General features: G+C 38.9%; 1 protein-coding gene and 1 long non-coding RNA gene across 4 annotated transcripts in view; both read left to right on the top strand.

The window, feature by feature from the left end:
• Nucleotides 1–1,167, top strand: part of LOC119263742 — a 1,767-nt gene extending 600 nt beyond the window's left edge. Inside the window, exon 2 of the long non-coding RNA XR_005130490.1 lies at nucleotides 267–1,167. This is a non-coding gene — a long non-coding RNA (uncharacterized LOC119263742). The remainder of the gene's footprint in view (nucleotides 1–266) is intronic.
• lrriq1 (leucine-rich repeats and IQ motif containing 1) overlaps nucleotides 1–16,643 on the top strand; it is a 44,535-nt gene extending 27,892 nt beyond the window's left edge. Inside the window, exons 20-27 of one of the 3 annotated variants that reach the window (XM_017704446.2) lie at nucleotides 1,642–1,763; nucleotides 1,865–1,936; nucleotides 3,008–3,096; nucleotides 4,140–4,244; nucleotides 11,863–11,992; nucleotides 12,299–12,359; nucleotides 12,527–12,635; nucleotides 15,940–16,643. In XM_017704446.2, coding sequence (XP_017559935.2) covers nucleotides 1,642–1,763; nucleotides 1,865–1,936; nucleotides 3,008–3,096; nucleotides 4,140–4,244; nucleotides 11,863–11,992; nucleotides 12,299–12,359; nucleotides 12,527–12,635; nucleotides 15,940–16,073 — 822 coding nt within the window. In that variant the 3' untranslated portion in view covers nucleotides 16,074–16,643. Of the gene's footprint in view, nucleotides 1–1,641; nucleotides 1,764–1,864; nucleotides 1,937–2,065; nucleotides 2,155–3,007; nucleotides 3,097–4,139; nucleotides 4,245–11,857; nucleotides 11,993–12,298; nucleotides 12,360–12,526; nucleotides 12,636–15,939 lie in introns of those variants that run through there. The other 2 variants (XM_037540254.1, XM_037540255.1) reach the window with 2 other exon arrangements.
• The last annotated feature ends 2,198 nt before the right edge of the window (nucleotides 16,644–18,841 follow it).

Genomic DNA, 18,841 nt, shown 5'->3' with positions numbered 1-18,841 from the left:
TCCTCTATGGGCAAAAACCAGCACGTAGGGATCTGAGGTTTTTAATCAATGCAAAAATGAGAGGATAATCTGCAGGGTTAGGGTTATGTCATGATATATATCCCAATATTTTATATTTGAATCTAATGAAAAATTTTAAGACATTTATTAGAAGGATGAATGAATGTGTTGAAAACACAAAAGTGTTCAAGTGAACTATCCCTTTAACATTTTTACGGCATGTTAATTATGCTAAATTATCAAGCATGTTTTGTCTTTCTTCTAAGGTTCATGCCCATGTTGGAGGAATGTGGAATTACATCAGCTGATGATTCCCTATAACGAAGAGACTGGAGCCCACTGCAGTACTTCCAGCAGTACATTGATGATCAGTTAATTCGGAATCTGTCTTTCTTCACCAACCAGCGCATGGTACAGGATTCAGGCTGTAGCTTGAACACAACACCAGAAGAGATCAAGACCTTTTTAGGGATCTCAGTGTACGTGGCATGCCTCGGATATCCAAGAATGAAAATGTACTGGGCACTTCACTGATTTGGCCATCACCAACTCCTGGATTCAATACAGACAAGACAGTCAGACCTTGCAACGACCTGCAAAGAAAACCTCCCAGTACCTGGAGTTCAAACTTCTCTTGGCTGAAGAACTGATATCCCAGGCCCAAGTAGGTCAACGAGATGACACTGACTCAAGTGATCAAGAATTCTTTCTGGAAATTAAGAAAAGGAAGCCCCATCCAGATACAAGAATAAGGAAATATGGTGCAATTAATTTGCCCCAAATGCTCAACATTCCAAATGCTTCCAGATGCAGAATGCCTGGATGCAAAAAAAAACCTGGAAAAACCTTTGTGAGATGCATAAAATGCAGCATGTTCCTCTGTGTCTCCAAACAGTCAGATTGTTTCATGAAATACCATCTAGAGTCAAATATCTAATGAAATTATAAAGAATTTTAGGTGAAATGTTGTAGATGTTCCATTATTCTGGGTTAATTACATTTGCTATTGTTTTTGTACATGGTATTCTATTTTCCTAGATGATTTCAGTGGATATTTCCATATACATACTCGGCTCTTAAAAGTTTAACACTTGAGAACCATGAAATCCCATTGTCCACTACAGTGGACATGTTGTAAAATTTTAATAAAAATAAGTTTTAATATTTTTTTCTTTGCAATGTATTTTTTATCACCACGACACTTAATTTATATTAAAAAAATAAATAAATTAAAACTTATTTTTCCCTGGGTCTCAGGAGGCTAAACAGAAGATATCCATGATATGCTCAGAAAAGCATGTTGTAATTTATGATGATAATAAATATTGTCATAGTGCCCGACCCTATTTAGGACACAGTATGACTTACTGTCAGATGTAAAGATGAACAAAACTTTACATGGCAGCTGTTTTAAGTATCACCAAGGCAGGTATTCAGAAAGCTATTTGTAAGACTATAGTGTTCTAGATTTTGTTGACAATATAATGCTTGTAGCTCCAGCACTAAAGTACAGAAACTAAATTTGGACTCCAAACCTGTCTGTTCGACTACATCCAGGGTAAGTGGAAAATTGTGTGAATTTGATTTTTTACTGAACTCATTTTTTAAGGATTAGTTTTATGATTTTTGTTGCCATTTTAGCCTCCTCTTCTCCTGCCTGAGCTGAGTACACCTGTCTTGCCATGGAAACCCAAACAAGCCTGGACCGGCAGTGAGGTACCAGTAGCATCAGAACAGAGTCCTTTAACTGACCCCGACATCAGGTAAAACTTGTACTGGCACTGATTCAGCTGTTGGTTGCAAAATGTCTTCTAAACATTGTTGACAAGTTATTGATTATGTGGTCTGCGTTATTTTTTTATAGAACACAGCCTTCACCATCAACACTAAGACATGGTGCCTTGTCAGAAAGATCAGAGAAAATTCTTGAAGAATGGTATGATTCAGTTCTTTGTCACTGAACTAATGTTGCCCAGAACCAAAAACGCTGTGCAACATAAAAAGTCATTACTGCAGATACTGAAGTGTAGAGTACGTGATACAAAGTATACATCACAATATTTAGGGGCAGTCATGGGCTGGAGGTTAGGGAACCAACCTCATGACCGGCAGGTTGCCAGTTCCATCCCCAGAGCCAACAGTACATGAGTGAGGTGTCCTTGAGCAAGACACCTAACCCACAACTGCTCCCCGGGCGCTGCGGATTGGGCTGCCAACTGCTCCGGGCAAGTGTGCTCACTAGTGTGTATGTGGTGTTTCACTTCACGGATGGGTTAAATGCGGAGGTGGAATTTCCCCATTGTGGGACTAGTAAGGGTCACTTAATCTTAATTTTCCAAAGGTTTAAAAAGTTGGACCAGACTTAATGTTCCAGTAGTGACACGTTTACAAGTCCTATCAAAAACTATGAATATAATAATTTTATTCAACATTTCACATAGCGGCACGGTGGTGTGGTGGGTAGCGCTGTTGCCTCACAGCAAGGAGGGCCTGGGTTCGATTCCCTGGCCGGGCGACCAGGGTCCTCTCTGTGTGGAGTTTGCATGTTCTCCCCGTGTCTGCGTGGGTTTCCTCCGGGTTCTCCGGTTTCCTCCCACAGTCCAAAGACATGCGGTCAGGCCAATTGGACATGCTACATTACCCCTAGGTGTGAGTGACTGTCTGTGTCTGTCTGTCTGCCCTGTGATGGACTGGCGACCTGTCCAGGGTGTATCCTGCCTTTCGCCCAAAGACTGCTGGGATAGGCTCCAGCAGCCCTGCAGTCCGCGACCCTGACAGAGAAGCGGCTTAGAAAGTGGATGGATGGATGGATGGAACATTTCACATACTGTTCTGGACTAAATCCAATTAATCTCTCTCTGTAATGAAACAAAACATATTCCACAGTATTTTCAGAACAGCATATTGTGCTTTACTATGACAGTTTATCAGGATAAATATCATCACATTTCCCACCTGTATTGAGTTGTGTTACTTAGCTACTGGTGCTGCCATCTTTTCCTCTCAGGGGCATCAGCAGTGGTTCCACTGCCCTCCTTATGCTAAAAAGAGCCAAGAAAATGAAAGCCAGAAATCAGGAGCAGAAAAAATTATTGGGTAAGTATAATGGTGTTTTTTTGTGTTTAGTTAGCATGGTTTTACTTTTACTCATTCTGTCGACATAATAGACTTTATATTGCTCCAGGAACGTTCTTGACGGAATGGAAATATGCAAAAGAGAAGCATGTCTGTGTAGTGTAATAAAATTTGCAGTACTTATTCATATTTTCCTTATTGGAAATTGCTTTTTCTCACACTAATTTTTCTTTTTCTCAGTCTCACTCTTTACATTTGCAGCTATATGTTTACACTATGCATTTCAGCAAAGACTGAGTCCATATGGACATCTATAGTAACGTGAGCATGGAACTGCAGGATAGCAAGCATAGCAAAATTTTCCCCTGTGGCAACTCCTGTGGGAGTGCCTCCAGAGATCATCTGGAGCCCGAGTTTGCACTAGGAAAGAGAGCTTTAATGGAAAAAAGACCACTTCCCAAAACAGTGTCTCTAAGGGTTTGTTATTGTTTTTCCTTTCTACCTCTCTGGTCAGCAGTCGTGCCATGCTAGCACAGAGCCTTTCCTCTTGGTGCAGCTTAATGTGCAGTAACAGCAAGCAGCTCTCCTCTAGTCTCCCTGTTCCCCGTCATGTTCGATTCGCCTGAACTTAAGAACATTCACAAGAAGTGGCTATTCCATACTGCACTGTGTCCCAAGCTCCCCTCTGAGTGCCCAGGCCCGTTTTTTATTATCGGGAGCTGTTGGAAAGTCTCCGGTCCTGAGGTTACCTCACGGGGCTGTGAGCGTGAGAGGAACCCCAGAGACAGTAGTCGAAGCCTGAGTCTCAGGCCCAGAGGCCTGTCCTAGGGCTGGCTTTGATCAGGGTCAGGAGAGCATGACTCTTAATGCCACAAATCCAATCATAGGCTCATGAAACGAGGGCCTGTGTGGAGTGCACAAAGCCTCTGCTCCTGCTGAAGCCGCATGGTGTCCTAATGCAAAGTGAAGGTGCGGTTTGTGTCCATGTATGTCTGTGCGTGTCAGGGCACAGGGCCTTGCTGTGCTCCATGTACGCTCACTCTAGCTGTGTTCTTGTGCTGCAGACCCAGCAGTGCATCTGGCCTTGTTCAGGAACCACAGTAAGCAGCCTGTGCCAATAAATATCCGGAAAAAAAGACCCCAACCTGAATGCAGAGATGACATTAAAGGTAGGACTGACACCATAACAAGTCATAAAAAAATGTACCACGAAGTCTTAGCATCTTACCTATCAAGTCACAGATAATACATTTAGAAATTTGGCAATGTAACTTTTAAGCTGCAACTCATATCTACATTAGCCATAGTAAAATGTATCAGCATGTGTAATTGGAGATCTCTGCATGCTGCCATGTTTTCTATCATTACATCCTATCATTACATCAAAGAATCCTGGCTTTATTGTTGAATTAGCTTTTGTGCTAAATTGACATTTAGACAGGTAATTTGAGATCAGTCTTCATTTTGAATATCAAGAGGAGGTACAACATTCAAGTCCACTACAGGTTTGATACCATTTGAATGTGACGACCTGCTTAATACACTTAATACAGCAATGCTACAGAAGCTTAAAGGAAAGTAAGTAGAAATTCACACTAAAACAATGGAATTCATTGCCTTGGATGTGCAATTGTTCTCTTCACAGACTTCACGGCACATTCTGTCGCCTATGGAAATAATAACACTGTTTACTAAGTTTATTTTATATGAACTGTTTTAAACAGTAATCATTTGTCTAAATATGCATTATTGTCCAAGCTTAAACAAAATAAATAGGTGTGTAATGATGCACTTAGCCCATAATTTGATTCAAGTCTTGATACAGTGTTCACAATTTAATTTTCTCACAATATTTTTAACAAACTTCGAAAGAAGAAAAATGATGACTGTTTCAAGGCTGTTGAACAGCTTGCTAATGAACATGTTGGAGTGGTTTGTTCATTGGTGCTGTTAGTTTGCAAACCTTGGCAAACTTTGGTGCTCAAAACAATGCAACTGCATTACATTCCAGGGTTAATGATATTGACTTTTTGCATCACAACATCAAGGTGCAGTGTTACATCCACATTAACAAATAGCTGTTTTTAGTCTTTTGACACAGGATTAAAGGGTTTAAATCTCTGGTTTAATGAGTTCTTAATAGTAACTTATTTATGCTGCTAATTTTGGCTGAAAGCTAACGGGAGAATATTAGCATTATGCTAATTACTGAGCTTCTCACTCACTGGTCCTTCCTTACAGATCAAATTCTTGAAATTCAAATTCTTGATCTGTTTTTGGCATTGTTAGCAGATCTGTTTGTACCTAGGGGGGCTTACACTGGGAAACCTGTGCTACCTTGCGTGTAATACACAGAAACGCACCCATCACTTGATCAAATTGAAGGCATATGATGCGGTTGTAAATAGCCTGCCATTAAGTTGTTTGGGATGATGTAGAATAAACAAGATGATTGTATTTCAAGAGGACTTTGTAGCTAACCTGAAGTGTGAAATTGAGTTAAGTGCAGAGGAGGTAGTCCACTGAGGGGTTCCAGACCCCTCAGAGAGAGATATGTCTGCAGCCCAGTGTCCCTCCACCAGGGACGAAGTTCCCCTTCTGCTGGGAGTGCCGGTTGGATAGAAATGACGGAGATTTGGAGGGATGATTTGAAAGGAGTGGCAAGAGAAATAGATGCACAGATAAAGATAGGAAAGTCATTCTTTTTTTTTCTGCCTCACTCTCTTTCTCTTTTTCAGTCATTGTCCTCTCTCTCTCTCTCTCTCTCTCTCTCTCTCTCTCTCGCTCACTCCAGAATCCTTTCCCTACTAGTAAAAGTCAATATAAGTAAAAGCAAATCCTTTCCTCTTTTCATGAAAAAGGCTGCTTTCTTTCCTTCCTTCCTTTTTTCCTTCTTTTCTTTCTTTTTTTTTTTGTTGTTGTTGCGACTCCTCCACCGATCCCCTGGCGTATGTAAGCTGATCCCCATTTTCAAGTGGGTTACTTCATGTCCAGCACATCCACAAAAGGGAGCCTGGATAAAATAAACACGAGCGAGTCGGATATCTCGGAAAGAATCTGTCACGGCTTCAGGGGGCTAATCACCTCCAGAAGGGGGCTTGGAGTGGGGGGCTGAAATGCAAACCCCTGTCGGGGGAGTGCAGGGGAGCGGCAGGCGGCTTGTGGCCCGAGGCATGAGGGCGTCCCTGGGGGGGCACTGGTGCCTTCTACAGGTCAGGACTGGAGGAAAGCTGGGTGCGTGCGCTGACCGTACACTCCAAAGCCGAGCATCTAGTGAATGAGCACTTAATAGACCGTGTGCCAGTGCAGTCCTTGGAGTTATTCCTCCTTCAGAAAGAGTAAATACGACCCTAGGAACAGATCAGAGTTCAGCACTGTAAAACTTCAGTACTTTTTTTATTTTATTTTATTTTATTTTTTTAAGTAGAACACACGTTTAAGTAGAACACATTTAAAATATTATCTGCATTGTAGTAAAGAAATGAGCTGTTTACACTGTTAATCCTCTCCCACTGAATTATTTAGGAAAGTAGTTCATTTCCAAATGAAAATGAATTTGACTCGTGTAACAGATCAGAGTCTTGATGGTTGGTATTCATCCAGTATTCATTGTTATTAATGTAGATGACATGTAACATATTATATACCTTGTAAAAAAGACATTTTAGAGACTATTTCCTATTATTTATCCTCCTCAATCTGAACTGTGGGCTGTTTTTCAGAAAAGGATGAAGTCCAAATGAATAAATGCATTGATGTAGATCACACTTGACACATTAGTTGTAACTCAGTATAAGCTACAGGCATATGTAAAAGTTTGAAAATCTCTGCTCAAATGACATGTTTTGTCCATTTTCTAACAGAAAAGTACACATCCTCTACAGGGAACAAACTTGAATATGGCATTTTTTTCTGCATTTTATTGCACTGTTGTTATTTATTTTAGTTTAAAATATTGGAAAAAATAAAACTGTGCCATAAAATGTGCCATAATACTTTTGCAAAAGTCAGCAAATAAACACAGATTATGCATAGAAATGTGTAGAAGTGTAGTATCTATAGTGGATGGGCATTTTATTTTCACTTAAAAAAATCAAGAAAACCTGGAATTTGACCAGGGGTGCCCAGATGTGACTGTATGACTGTATTTGATTTGTGCATACCTGTATATGGCCCTCCTGCCTATAACACCATAGTGTGTCCATCACTTCTACTAGTTTTACTAGCCCATGGCATTTGATTTACACAGCCAGTGAAATGCTGTTGTTTTGTGAGCTTGTGCTCAGTGGATGCACATGAATCCCGTGCCCAATATTCTGACCTTCTGTGTCATCAGAACTGGGTAGAAGACTCAGGTATCACCAATCAAAATGCAGATTTATATCACTAAAGTAACAGAAGGAAATTAAACATAAAAACTTAATTTGTAACAAAATATTTGTGACAAAAATGTAACAGCATAAAAGTAAATAAATTCCTCATAAATATACGTAAGTAGAAGTAAAGGTATTATTATTTGAAAATAAGAAAGTGTAAATTGAAGAGTAAATGTAACAAGTTAGTACCCACATTTGGTCTTGATCTGCTCATCTCCACACTTTTGGTGTAGAAGAGAGGATCCCAAAATAATTCACCCTTAAGCACTTAATGGAGTTATAATAAGGACCTGAGATCTGTTTAGAAGAGTTACTGCCTATGAATAGTGTGTAATTCTTTGGCATTTTGTGGTTAAACCTTATTGCCTTTGAGCTGCTCTAAAATAACTTATGTATGTAGTACTTAAAAACACTAAGTTATGCCTAGATAAGGGCAAATCAAATTTTTTTGTCATTTCTATAACAAATGTAAGTAACCCCGACTAAGGTTTACAGTATGGTGATAACTGATTGTATCAGTAACACTCCAATGGAGCATTTCAACTCACTTGCCTATGTAAGGTAGTGTGCGCTGCATATTGTGAGTTTTGTAGTTTTTTATTTATTGTTTTTAAGTTATTTAAAGTTTGTCAAGCTTTATTTGCCTGCAGACACCTTGGCTTTGTTTCCTGTGTTTCCTTTCCATACATAACATGATTAGTGCGCTGTTCGTGCTATTATAGATAAGCATGATAAGTATTCAGTGAGATCATATCCAGTACCGAGTAACTCATATAAATAACAAAACCTAGAATAGTCAAGTGAATCAGTAGTGGAAATGAAAGCAGGTGTACATTCAGCTTGCATTTTAATACAAATAGTGTTGAGCAAAATTCAGAGAACGCCCTTCATTTGTTTAAAGAAAATTAGTGAGAAAACTGGAGTTCAAAACAAGACCTGGTAGTTTGAGAAATGGGTGACAGTTAAGCTTGAGGCTTGGTTTAGATCTGAAAAACTGAGAAGACAACTGAACACTGTGGGTCTGGAAAAATGTGTCGCTGTTAAGCTGTTACTGAGAAAAGGAAATTGACAAAAAGAAGAGCAATTGCAAATCAAACAAAGAAGCTGCACATCATTTAATGTGTTTGACACTACTTGGATCATGAGAAGCTGAAAATGCAACCGAGTTGTAAGACTGGACTTATGAAGTGAGCAGATTTCTATGACAAACTGAAAGCAATTCTTCTAAAAAAGAATGGAAGCTAAGGCAAAATGAAAAAATGATATTTCGTTGAAAATATATAACTTGCACTTAATTGGTAGTTCTGATGGGAAATTAAATAGATGTAGGGTAGACTCTAATTTATGCAAAGTACTGTACAATTTTGGGAATATTCATCCCAAAATTCTATAAATCTACACTGATTTGGTTCACATTTCAACGTGTGATGTTGCCAGTGTGTTCAGTCATATTTTGCATTACATTTTCAGCATTTTAAATGCTATGTGATTAATTCTCACTTCTGTAAGGAACACATTTGAACCATCTTCTCTAGATTCAGTGTTTTTTCATTTAGCTTTCCCATTGATCCTTTGATCGTTATGATGGATCTGCAATCGTGATCAGTGTTTTGTACTCCTCCATAGTATTTGAGTAGTATGCAGGGGTGGGTGTGTGTGTATGTGTGCCTGTGTGTATGTTGACCGCTGATTGACCGCCTGTGGTCTGCTCTCTGGAGGTGAAGGCTTGACCTAGGGCAAAAGAAAGTAGGAGACAGAACCTCACGATAAAAGACCTGACCTCCTCCTTTGAGTCTGCCAAGAGAACTCCCAAACACTCAAAGCCCCATGGGTATGTCTCACACACACACACACACACACACACTTGCTTGCACTCTCACATATGCACACACACATGCAGATTCTTACATACTTGCTGGACAAGAGGCCATTTCTTGTTTGCTGTGTTTGTGTGTGCGCGCTCGTGTGACTTTTGCTGACCTGTGGCTTCACTGTGGTCAAATAGATCTGGCATCTGAAGGACTAAATTCCAATTTAATGAGTCAGTCGCAGAAATGCCTTAAAACTTAGCCATCGTGGAGGAGCAAGATCATTCACTGTCATGTAATCCATACCTCTTCTGTCAATTTAAACTATTTTAGCTGGTCAAGTACATAACCCAACAAGGTAAATGATTATTATAGTTATTATTATATAGTATATTATAGTTATGAAATTCCTTATTTTTGTCCTCCATAATATGAGGATCGTTATCATTTGCTTTTATTTCCCAAGTCACTGGAAAAATAAAACTTATTAGAAAAAGACAATAAGAATATTGGCAGTCTGCATGTTCCCCCTTTTTTTCCATTAGTTTTGATTTGCTTGTAAGTTTGTCAGAGTAAACTATGTTTGACCTTGTCATTGTCTTGGATGGACAGGGTTGTCTAAGATACCTGCCCAATACTCTTTGAGGGGTTACTGTGAGGAGGTCATGACCTGCTCCCCCTGACCCACCCCCAGCAGTACAGAGTCAGCCTGGCAGCTCACTGCCTGAAAGAGCTGATTCTCTGATATGGTGACATGTCTCCTACCACTGCTGCCATAGCCAGTTCCATATCACTTAATGTGTTTAAGAGCCCCCCTTAATAGGCGTGACTCCTGGGCCCCCTCCCCACCCCCCAACGTCCTGAGGGTGGGGTAGTCAACGACCACATGGGGACTAGAGCAGGTCCAGATCCTACTGGACACTTCTGGGATCTTACATTCTAGACATGCAAGGGTGATTCCATGATTGAAGTGCCATTTGTGTCTCACTGATATTACATTTAGTAAAGGTGAAATACATTTTAAATGTAAGTGTCCTTCATAACAACCTATGTGCATATTTAGAATAAATAATGTAAAACATTTATTAAAACACCAGTCTACATTACCTGTGGCTGCTCAAGCCCACCATAACTACACTTTACCTTGAAATGTAATCGCAAAAATACCTTAAAAATCTTGAAAAAATCTTTCGATGAATTTTTAAAAATGGAATATTCCTGGATTGACATATATTTAAGTAGTTATGTTTTTTTTGTGTGGTTGACAACCTGTTCGGCTAATTTTGTAGTTCAAGAAGAGTTTTGCATGATGCGTTAGTTAGTACTTCTTTTCTTGTTATTTACAGATTTGTAAGTGGATAATATAATGGAATAATGGATTTTGGAATGAAACCCTTCCATTAGAGTTTAGGTTTTGAAAGAATGTGTTCAGTATTTATAGAGTTGTATGCCTTTATTTTACTTGAAGTTTCTTATTCTGAATCATTGGGTAAAGTTAAATTGTGTTTTTAGTGATTCTGAAATACTCCAGATCACCTGCAGTATAGATTAACTGGACTCATATGCCTTCATATCCTTGTAATATTACCACGTCATTAACACAGTACAGCACTATTATAAATGCAAATTGAGCAAATGAATATGAAACTATGTCATATTGTTCTGTTTTCAAAGCTCACCTTGCTTTTGACTTGCAGTATTCAAATATCAATTTTATCATCTTTTTTTAAAATGATCTAAAGTCTACTAAATAACTACTGTCCTTCGTTTCAGTGTTTCTAGTCCAATTCTGTCGACACTGGATGTTTCGCTACGTTTCAACACCACCGAGTGCCGCCTATCTCTAACATTTGAACTGCACGTGAGGAGTTAATCGCTTGACATTTTTAGTGGATTTTCAATTAACCCATGACAACTGTAACCCATAAACTTTGTCTGTCCTTTACGTCTTGGCAAAACCACGAGAATGACTTAAATAAATGGCTCATTAGTTCCAGCACTTGGCTGTCAGAAGCTGTTATCGATTCACACTCCTCCTCGCCTGCACTGCTCTCTGCTGAGTGCTCATGTTTGCTTTGAATTACGACTTTCTGGTGGCATGTCTCAACACTGGCTGTAAATCAAGTGCCTACTTAATCTCTGAACGTTCAGTCTAAGTTCATATCACAGCTCAGTAGGTTTAAGAAGAGACCACAAAACCTACTGAAAGCAAACCTCTTCATTTGCCTCAGTGACCCACTGCTGGAGCATTATAGTAATACCCCTCTAAGCCGTCCAAAACAAATGGCCTCCTAAGCTGAAATGTAAACAGCCCATGCCGCGTGCGCTGATCTCTCACGGCTCGGTAAACTCTGCAGCTTTAACTGCTTGTCAAACATTCAGCTTTTTTCCGGTTCAAATAAAAACTTTGTTTTGCACTTTCATTTGTGTTTGTTATCAAGTGGCTCTTCATCTAAAATGTGTTCTATATTTCATTTTTCTATTTCTTTCGAAAGCTCCTTGAAATACTCAGTGACTCCATCATGGTAGTGTTCCCACAGTGTGCATGACAAAAACAAATAATCTCACTGGACACGTTGTTTGATTTTTGATGTCAAGCGTAGCTGGCCGAGCAGAAGTAAGTGTTGAGAACACGTTGAGTGGAGGGCCAGGACGACTGCAGCAGCACCGCACATACCAGTGGCTCCACACACAAGCTGAACAGACCTTTAGAAGCTGTGACACTTCTACAAGGTGAGTCTGTCACACTGTAAACTAATTAGGTATAACATAATTTTTTGCATATCATCACTGTCATAACAAACCCATATATCTCTGTATATAATAGTAACGTTATGGGAAAATGAAAAATGTTGAATGTAATGTACATTACTGTAACCAGTATTTTGGACGATCTGCACACAAAGTACAAAGCAGCTGGTGTTTTGAAATGGTGTAAAATGAAAAAGACGTTAGTGATGATAGGCATGTTGATTTTGTGTAATATGATTACCTTTATTCATTTTGATTAATGATTCGTTTTAATCTGCACTTTTCTAGTGATCGTTTCCTGCCGGAGATTGATCCTGACATTCTGAATGGTGGGAGGGTTCAACTTGTGGTAAGGATATTTATTCAGTTTAATTTTTGAAAGTCATGTTACTTCAGATCAATATAAAATATGTGTTGCATGTCGTAAAGAAATGTACAAAGCAGCGTTTATCGAGCTGATGGCTGTTTTACAAGTGTGTTTATTGTGTATATGTGTGTTTATTGGTCTTTACTCAGGCTGGAGCAAGACACAGAGAAAGTCCAGATTCAGCTGCGAGGTTGTGGTCTGATGCCACTGGCTTCTCTCCACTTGCTCACATCCGCAGACACTCAGTTGGACATGCAAGTAGGTCCCTGACACTACAAGCACAATAATACCCATCCAACAGCAAATCAAATAGTAAACAATGCAAACTAAGTTAGCTCAAATGGACAACAAATGGACGTTTCCCAGTTCATCAAATAAATATTTCTGATTTTCATGAGGATCAGTAACTCTAAATATGTTTAAATGAACTAATGGACTTTTACATTGTGCCACTATGTTTGACATTATAGGTACTGTATATATTTCACATATTAAATCTTTTTTTTGTATTTCTAATTTTGTACTGTGCAGGAGCCAGAGACCACCCTTCATTTATTTAATTTCTAGTCAAAACAGACATTAAATTCAAGTTATACATTATTCGGCGTGAGGAAATAAGTAGTAAACATATTTAGTATAAATTTCATACAGAGGCTTCAATAAATAAATATAACAATTTTTATAGTCTTTAATGTGTCCACTATTTGCCTTTACAGCTTCCTTTCTTTTTGAGAGACTTGCTTTCAGTTTTGTAAAGAAATCTGCAGAAATATTTTTCACACCTCCGAAGTTCAGTCCCAAAGGTGGTTGCATTAGTCTGCTTCTTATAGTCCAGGTAATTCCAAACACATTCAGTGATGTTGAAGTAAGGTTGGTCAGTCCATCGTTCCGCGAACACAAGCAGCTTATATGTTTGATTTGGATAGTTTGAAATGATGGACAGAATCAACTATAGATTTTTCAGACCTGAAGCAAGAGTAGAGCTTGATTTTCTTCTATTTCTCAAAGAACCAAAGTACTCTTTATCTGAAGGTTACAGTTTTGATGTTCTACCAGGTCTTCTCTCTTCTTTAAATGATTATTGAACTTACTTTTTTCCCACATATTTTCTTGTGGCTTTTGCTTTCTTCAGCTAGCTGAATCTACTTAGAAATATTTCCTAAAAAATGCATAACCTGTATTTAATGGAAGTTTGGACTCAAGAAGAATGGTGATCACTGACTTTTGCACAATACCATATGTATTTTATTTATTACACTTTTGCCCTAAACATCCATATGGACCCAGCAAACATTTTCTTTAATTGCACATTCATGCAGTTATTTTCAGCCTGTGGTCATCTTATTGACATAGTTCAGCTGTTTGCTGGGTGCAAATATACCTGAATAAGCAGTGGTTCAAAAAAGCTATATAAAAATATTTACTGTTATACGGAAACACACAGGAATATCACTCATTGAATTGTTACAGCTAGTTTTCCGTTTTGACGTTTCCTTTTCCTAGCTTTCCTTTTTTCCATATAATGTGGGGTTGAGATCTAAGAACAAAGTATTACACATTCAGTATAGCACTGAGGAAATTCATTCCAACATAAAACTGAATTAATCTGGAATCTTACATAAAGACATTAAGTAGGAAAGAATTTTTGTCAACTGTACGCTTGTAGACTCACACAATGATATGAGATTAAATCATAAGGGTCAAGTGCCAATATAAATACTGCACCATTGAGGAAGCAGGTGGGTGGGTGTGTAACCATGCGCACAGGGAAAACTGATATGAAGACACAGTACAGAAATTCTTCCAGATCATCATTGGATAAGACGACAGGCATTACAAATATGATTTATTACATTTCAGTATTGTGCATTTGCTGCTGAGTGGTCGGTCATGATAATAGGAGGTGTGTGTGGGTAAGCTAGACAGGGAGATATCAGGGTCAGTGAGGCGACAGTGAGGGAGATACTTCTCTCTCTCAGCAGGAAACAGGGCAGCGAAAGGTCTCTCAGAGACTGAATGAGTGGCTTCTCTGTCACACAGGCTGTAATTCAGGCCTCAGACTGACAAAGATGTTACTCTGTGACACAAGCAGGGCTCAGCGCATTTTACACACTGATCCACAGCGCTGAAGGCACAGCACTGTTCCTACTAACGAGGCTAAATTAGATTCCGATGATGATTTGAAAATGAAATCCACGAGGATGTGGACTGGCTGACTTGTCGGTGTCACACAGGTACATCCACTGTTTATGTGGGAATGTTTTGAAAAGCAGAAAGCGTTTTAAATAGAGCTCTTTCTCTTCACATCAAAGGACACGCTTATCAAATCGGCAATGGAAAATTCAAATATGTATATGTATGTAAGCAGAGAAGATTTTCCTTTGTGGCAGATTTTATAATTTGTTTGTTTAACTCGGTGTAATTGCAGCATGCAAGAGCTACACAATTTTTGAAATGTTTTGAAAAAAAGAGACTATACATATTATTGAGTAAATTTATTGTTTAAAATGTTAGCTTTTTCTGTTAAATAGACAAAATAATACAAATCTTTCCTTTCTTTATTAAACCTTGCTTGCTGGAATTGAATGAATGTGGCCTAATAGGTCATATAAATGAGAAAAAAAAACGTTCATAACTCCACATTCAGTTACATTGACACTCCCTAAGTACTCTATAAGCTTCATGTAGCATGTCACCCGTTGCACTATTTAGTGCATATTTAGTGTTTCTTTTTGTCCCTTTCCAAAGCTAATGGAAGCAAAATGGCTGCAAACAATTTGTTTAGTCACAGCGGTTAAGCGAGTGGCCTTTTTATGAAATGGCTTCCTCATTGGGAGCAACTTGTGTTTATTTTAAAACAATTATTCACTGTTCCATTGCGCTTCAAGTGTGATTTAAAAGCCATAAACATTTGGAATTAAAAATCAGTGAAAATCAGACACATCTAAAATTGTTATAAAATGAAAATGTATTATATGCAAGTATTCCACTGATGGAATTTGTTATGGACTGAAGAAAAGAAGAATAGAATACTGTAGTCCAAGTTCAGAGCTCACTTTCTCATGGATGGAGAAGTTACCTACAGATCTATCATCCAGCTCAGCGGCTGGATGTGTCCTGGCTGAATGCGTGGAGTGTGTGGAAGTGTGTTGAAATGTGTGCAGTACCTGAAGTGTGTAAGGAAGGTTCTCACTCGCTGTTCCGTCTTGCTGACTCCTCGCTTACTGCAGCCGTGGGCTGTACACGTGGAACACATCAGCCTCAGAAAAGAGCTCGCTTTGTTCCCTGTGTTTGAAAAGATCTGCACTAAACACACACTAGAGTGGAAGCTGCTCTGAGGCAGTCTACAGCATGTGATGCTAAGCTTTATGAAGAGCTGCATATCCACGCTGTGACACTGTGGGCATGCATGCCCCATTTTAAACGCTTGAAACTATGTAAAGAGTACATTGGCACATTAGAACCTATAGACTTTTACTTACTTCATGGCCACCACATTGCAGATTTACAAGATAACTAAACCAAGTGATTTTGGTTGATAGTGCTAACTTTGTTTCCACAGAAAAAGAAGTGCCGTCTCCTAAAAGAGTCATCTCGGCTCCATCTCGAAAAGAGCGAATCTCGTTCCGAGACAACCCAGTGCGGCTGAGCGAAGGCTGGGGCGGAGGCAAGAAGAGGGCCAAAGTGAACAAGTAAAAAGAAAGAAAGTTCCCTGTTCATAGCCATGAGATAACAATGTTTTAGAAAGCAGTGCCTTGTACTTTTATTTACACATGTGGGTGTGCACGTTTTCTGAGGTGATGGATGTGTTTTTTTTTTTTTTACATAAACTTTTAACAAACCTTACAGTGCACATTTGATCTCTGCTGAAATTCCTTGCAGCTGCTGTTTCACTAAAATTCAGCTTCCTCCCTCGCAAATTAATTAAAAGCAATGGATGAGGTATAGCCCAAATATCTGCAGGCAGTCCCAGGATGTGTGTTATTCTCAAATATCAGTGCATTTAATGTGACCACGAGGGTGGAAACCATTTTAAAATGACATGCTTAATATGCAAACAATGTCAGGCAATAGGAACCAGCTCATTCTTGTTGTAATTCATTTTGGCTTTGTTTAAACATTTGTACTCTGTCGACCTTATTATATTGGACCTCTTCCCTCTGTGTTTTAATTAAGAAACAAATGGGGAATGAAAATCCCTGAAGTACATTTATTTGATATGTTTGATTGTTCAAAGATCAGGGTCATTAAATTATTTGCAATTCATAAAGTCTTGTACACGTTTCTCTTCTAAGCATAAATAAGCCATGATGTTGAAAAAATTCTAGAGAAAGATACTCTGGATTCTTTGACTTCTTGCCAAACAAGTCCATCCCCCAGCAGAAAAATAGAGGATATAAAAGTCTGCTCTGTAAACATTAGCATTGTGATTAGTCTTGTATTTTGTCTTTTATTAGTTTCAGATCAGAGTGGTAATGTTTGTGTGTTTTACGTTGGACATCAGAAAGCTGTCTGGTTGTAAACGCACCAGTTAGAGCAGGCACTGTCTGGACGACGGCCACTGGCTGATAAGATAATTAGAGTGAAAATAAACAGCCAGGAGTAGAGAAGAAGGGCACTCTATGAGAGAGTGGCATGTAGACTATGTTCTCCCCTTCATATTTATATGCTCTGCTTTTGTTTTGGCTTTATAGCCAGTAATAGAGTTTTACTGGTGTGTCAGATTCCTGCACCCGCAGTGCTAAACGCCAGCTCTGTTAATGAACTGGTGTCTAAAACAGATTTGCAGCATCATCCTACCTGCCATGATGAAGCATCCACCCTCCCTCAATGAGAATGTATTTACTATGTAATTACGCAGCACAATATTCACAACCTGAATTAAAAGTATTTATCAGCAAATATTACTGCTAAATATTCCACCATAGGGACTAATTTATTTTTACGCTTTTTTCTTCATATCCTAAAACAAAGAACCTTTGCTTGAGTTCACTTGTGTTAGTTTATTATCTCAAGGACGGCTCTGAAAGTTCACGTCAGTACAGCTTTTGAGTGAACGCTATGTTTCCATGTGCCCTTATGAAAAAGAAAACGGTACATCAGATTAAACTGACAGGGCTAGCCCCTGTCATTGGGGGATGCCAGGAGGATAATTCATACCACTTGTTGTCCACAGCCACTAAAAGGCCAAACCAAGAGAGATAATCTTTACAATTGCTGGCGTGAGCCGAGCTGCACGGGGTTAAGTAAGATGCTTTAAAGCAATAAATTCCTGTGTAGGTTTGTTTGGGTTTCTAATAGCTTACATTTTACTTGATTAGCCAGGAACACATTACAGGGGAAATAAATATGTATCAGCTAAGGCTTTTTCTACCACAGATGGATCATTTTGACAAGAAGCAGGGGCTTTGCAGTAAGTGAATAGGCCTCTTAAGAAGCCATATGGAGTCACCACAGCCAGTGGTGATCTATGCAGCTGGGGGCACAAGCCAGGCCAGGCGGTTTATTATCATTTTCATTACTTAAGCGACTGAAATGGTGTATTTGTGCGAGTGTGTGCACAAAGCGAAATGATACACTCGCTCCAACCCCTGACTTTCACCAGCACTTCTCCAGCATTTGAGCATAAACAGTGTGGTATTCATTCACTGTTGTTTTGAACCTATAGCACCAGAAAGTGGTAAAGCTGTTTTAAATGTTTAATGCTGCCTGTTCTCTTGCCACATTAGCACTTATAAGGAATTGAGGTGTGTACTGTGCAAAAGTCTTAGGCACCAGAGAAATTTCTGTTTCTTTTTAACTGAGTAGTAAAGTAGTGTTTATTTGCTCTGAAAAACACTAATATTAGAATAAATACAATTAACATGAATACAACAAGTATAGATTTGTGTATGTCAATGTTTTGTTTAACCACTTCCAAACCTGTCCTAGTAGAAGCCAATCCCTAGTGTGGCTAATCAGTACTTCATTAAATTAAATCAGGTGTTCAACATATAAAGTGTCATTTGGTGGCAGAAGATGATAATTCACTGCTTATTTAATGCACTACAGCGGGAGTAGGGAGCCATTTGAGATGCAGCCTATCCAGCTCACTAGATATTAACTGCTTTTTCGAAAACACAAAAGTCTTGTTACTTCTCATTGTATTTATGTTTATTTGTACTAGTTTAAGTGCTATATTTTGTTTTTTTTGCTGGTCAAAATTAAGATAAATGCTTTTAAACTATTGACCCATGCGCATAAGACATGCCTAATAAGATAACACAGACATATATGTGTAGATCCCCCTCTTGCTTGTTTAATTTCCAGGCAAAAGGACGATTTAAGGTGGGAAAGATGGGAAAGCAGCTAAGGTGTGTTTGGGTAGTTGCGTGTGTGAATATCAGTGTCTCTTTGATGGGGAACATAACGTCAGCGACAGCATTAGGAACCATTTGTTGGGAGGACACAACTGTAACTGGCTA

Source organism: Pygocentrus nattereri, chromosome 7 (genome assembly GCF_015220715.1).
Source record: "Pygocentrus nattereri isolate fPygNat1 chromosome 7, fPygNat1.pri, whole genome shotgun sequence".
Taxonomy (NCBI): Eukaryota; Metazoa; Chordata; class Actinopteri; order Characiformes; family Serrasalmidae; genus Pygocentrus; species Pygocentrus nattereri.
Note: the sequence above shows the minus strand (reverse complement) of the source record. Positions and strands in the feature narration are given on the sequence as shown.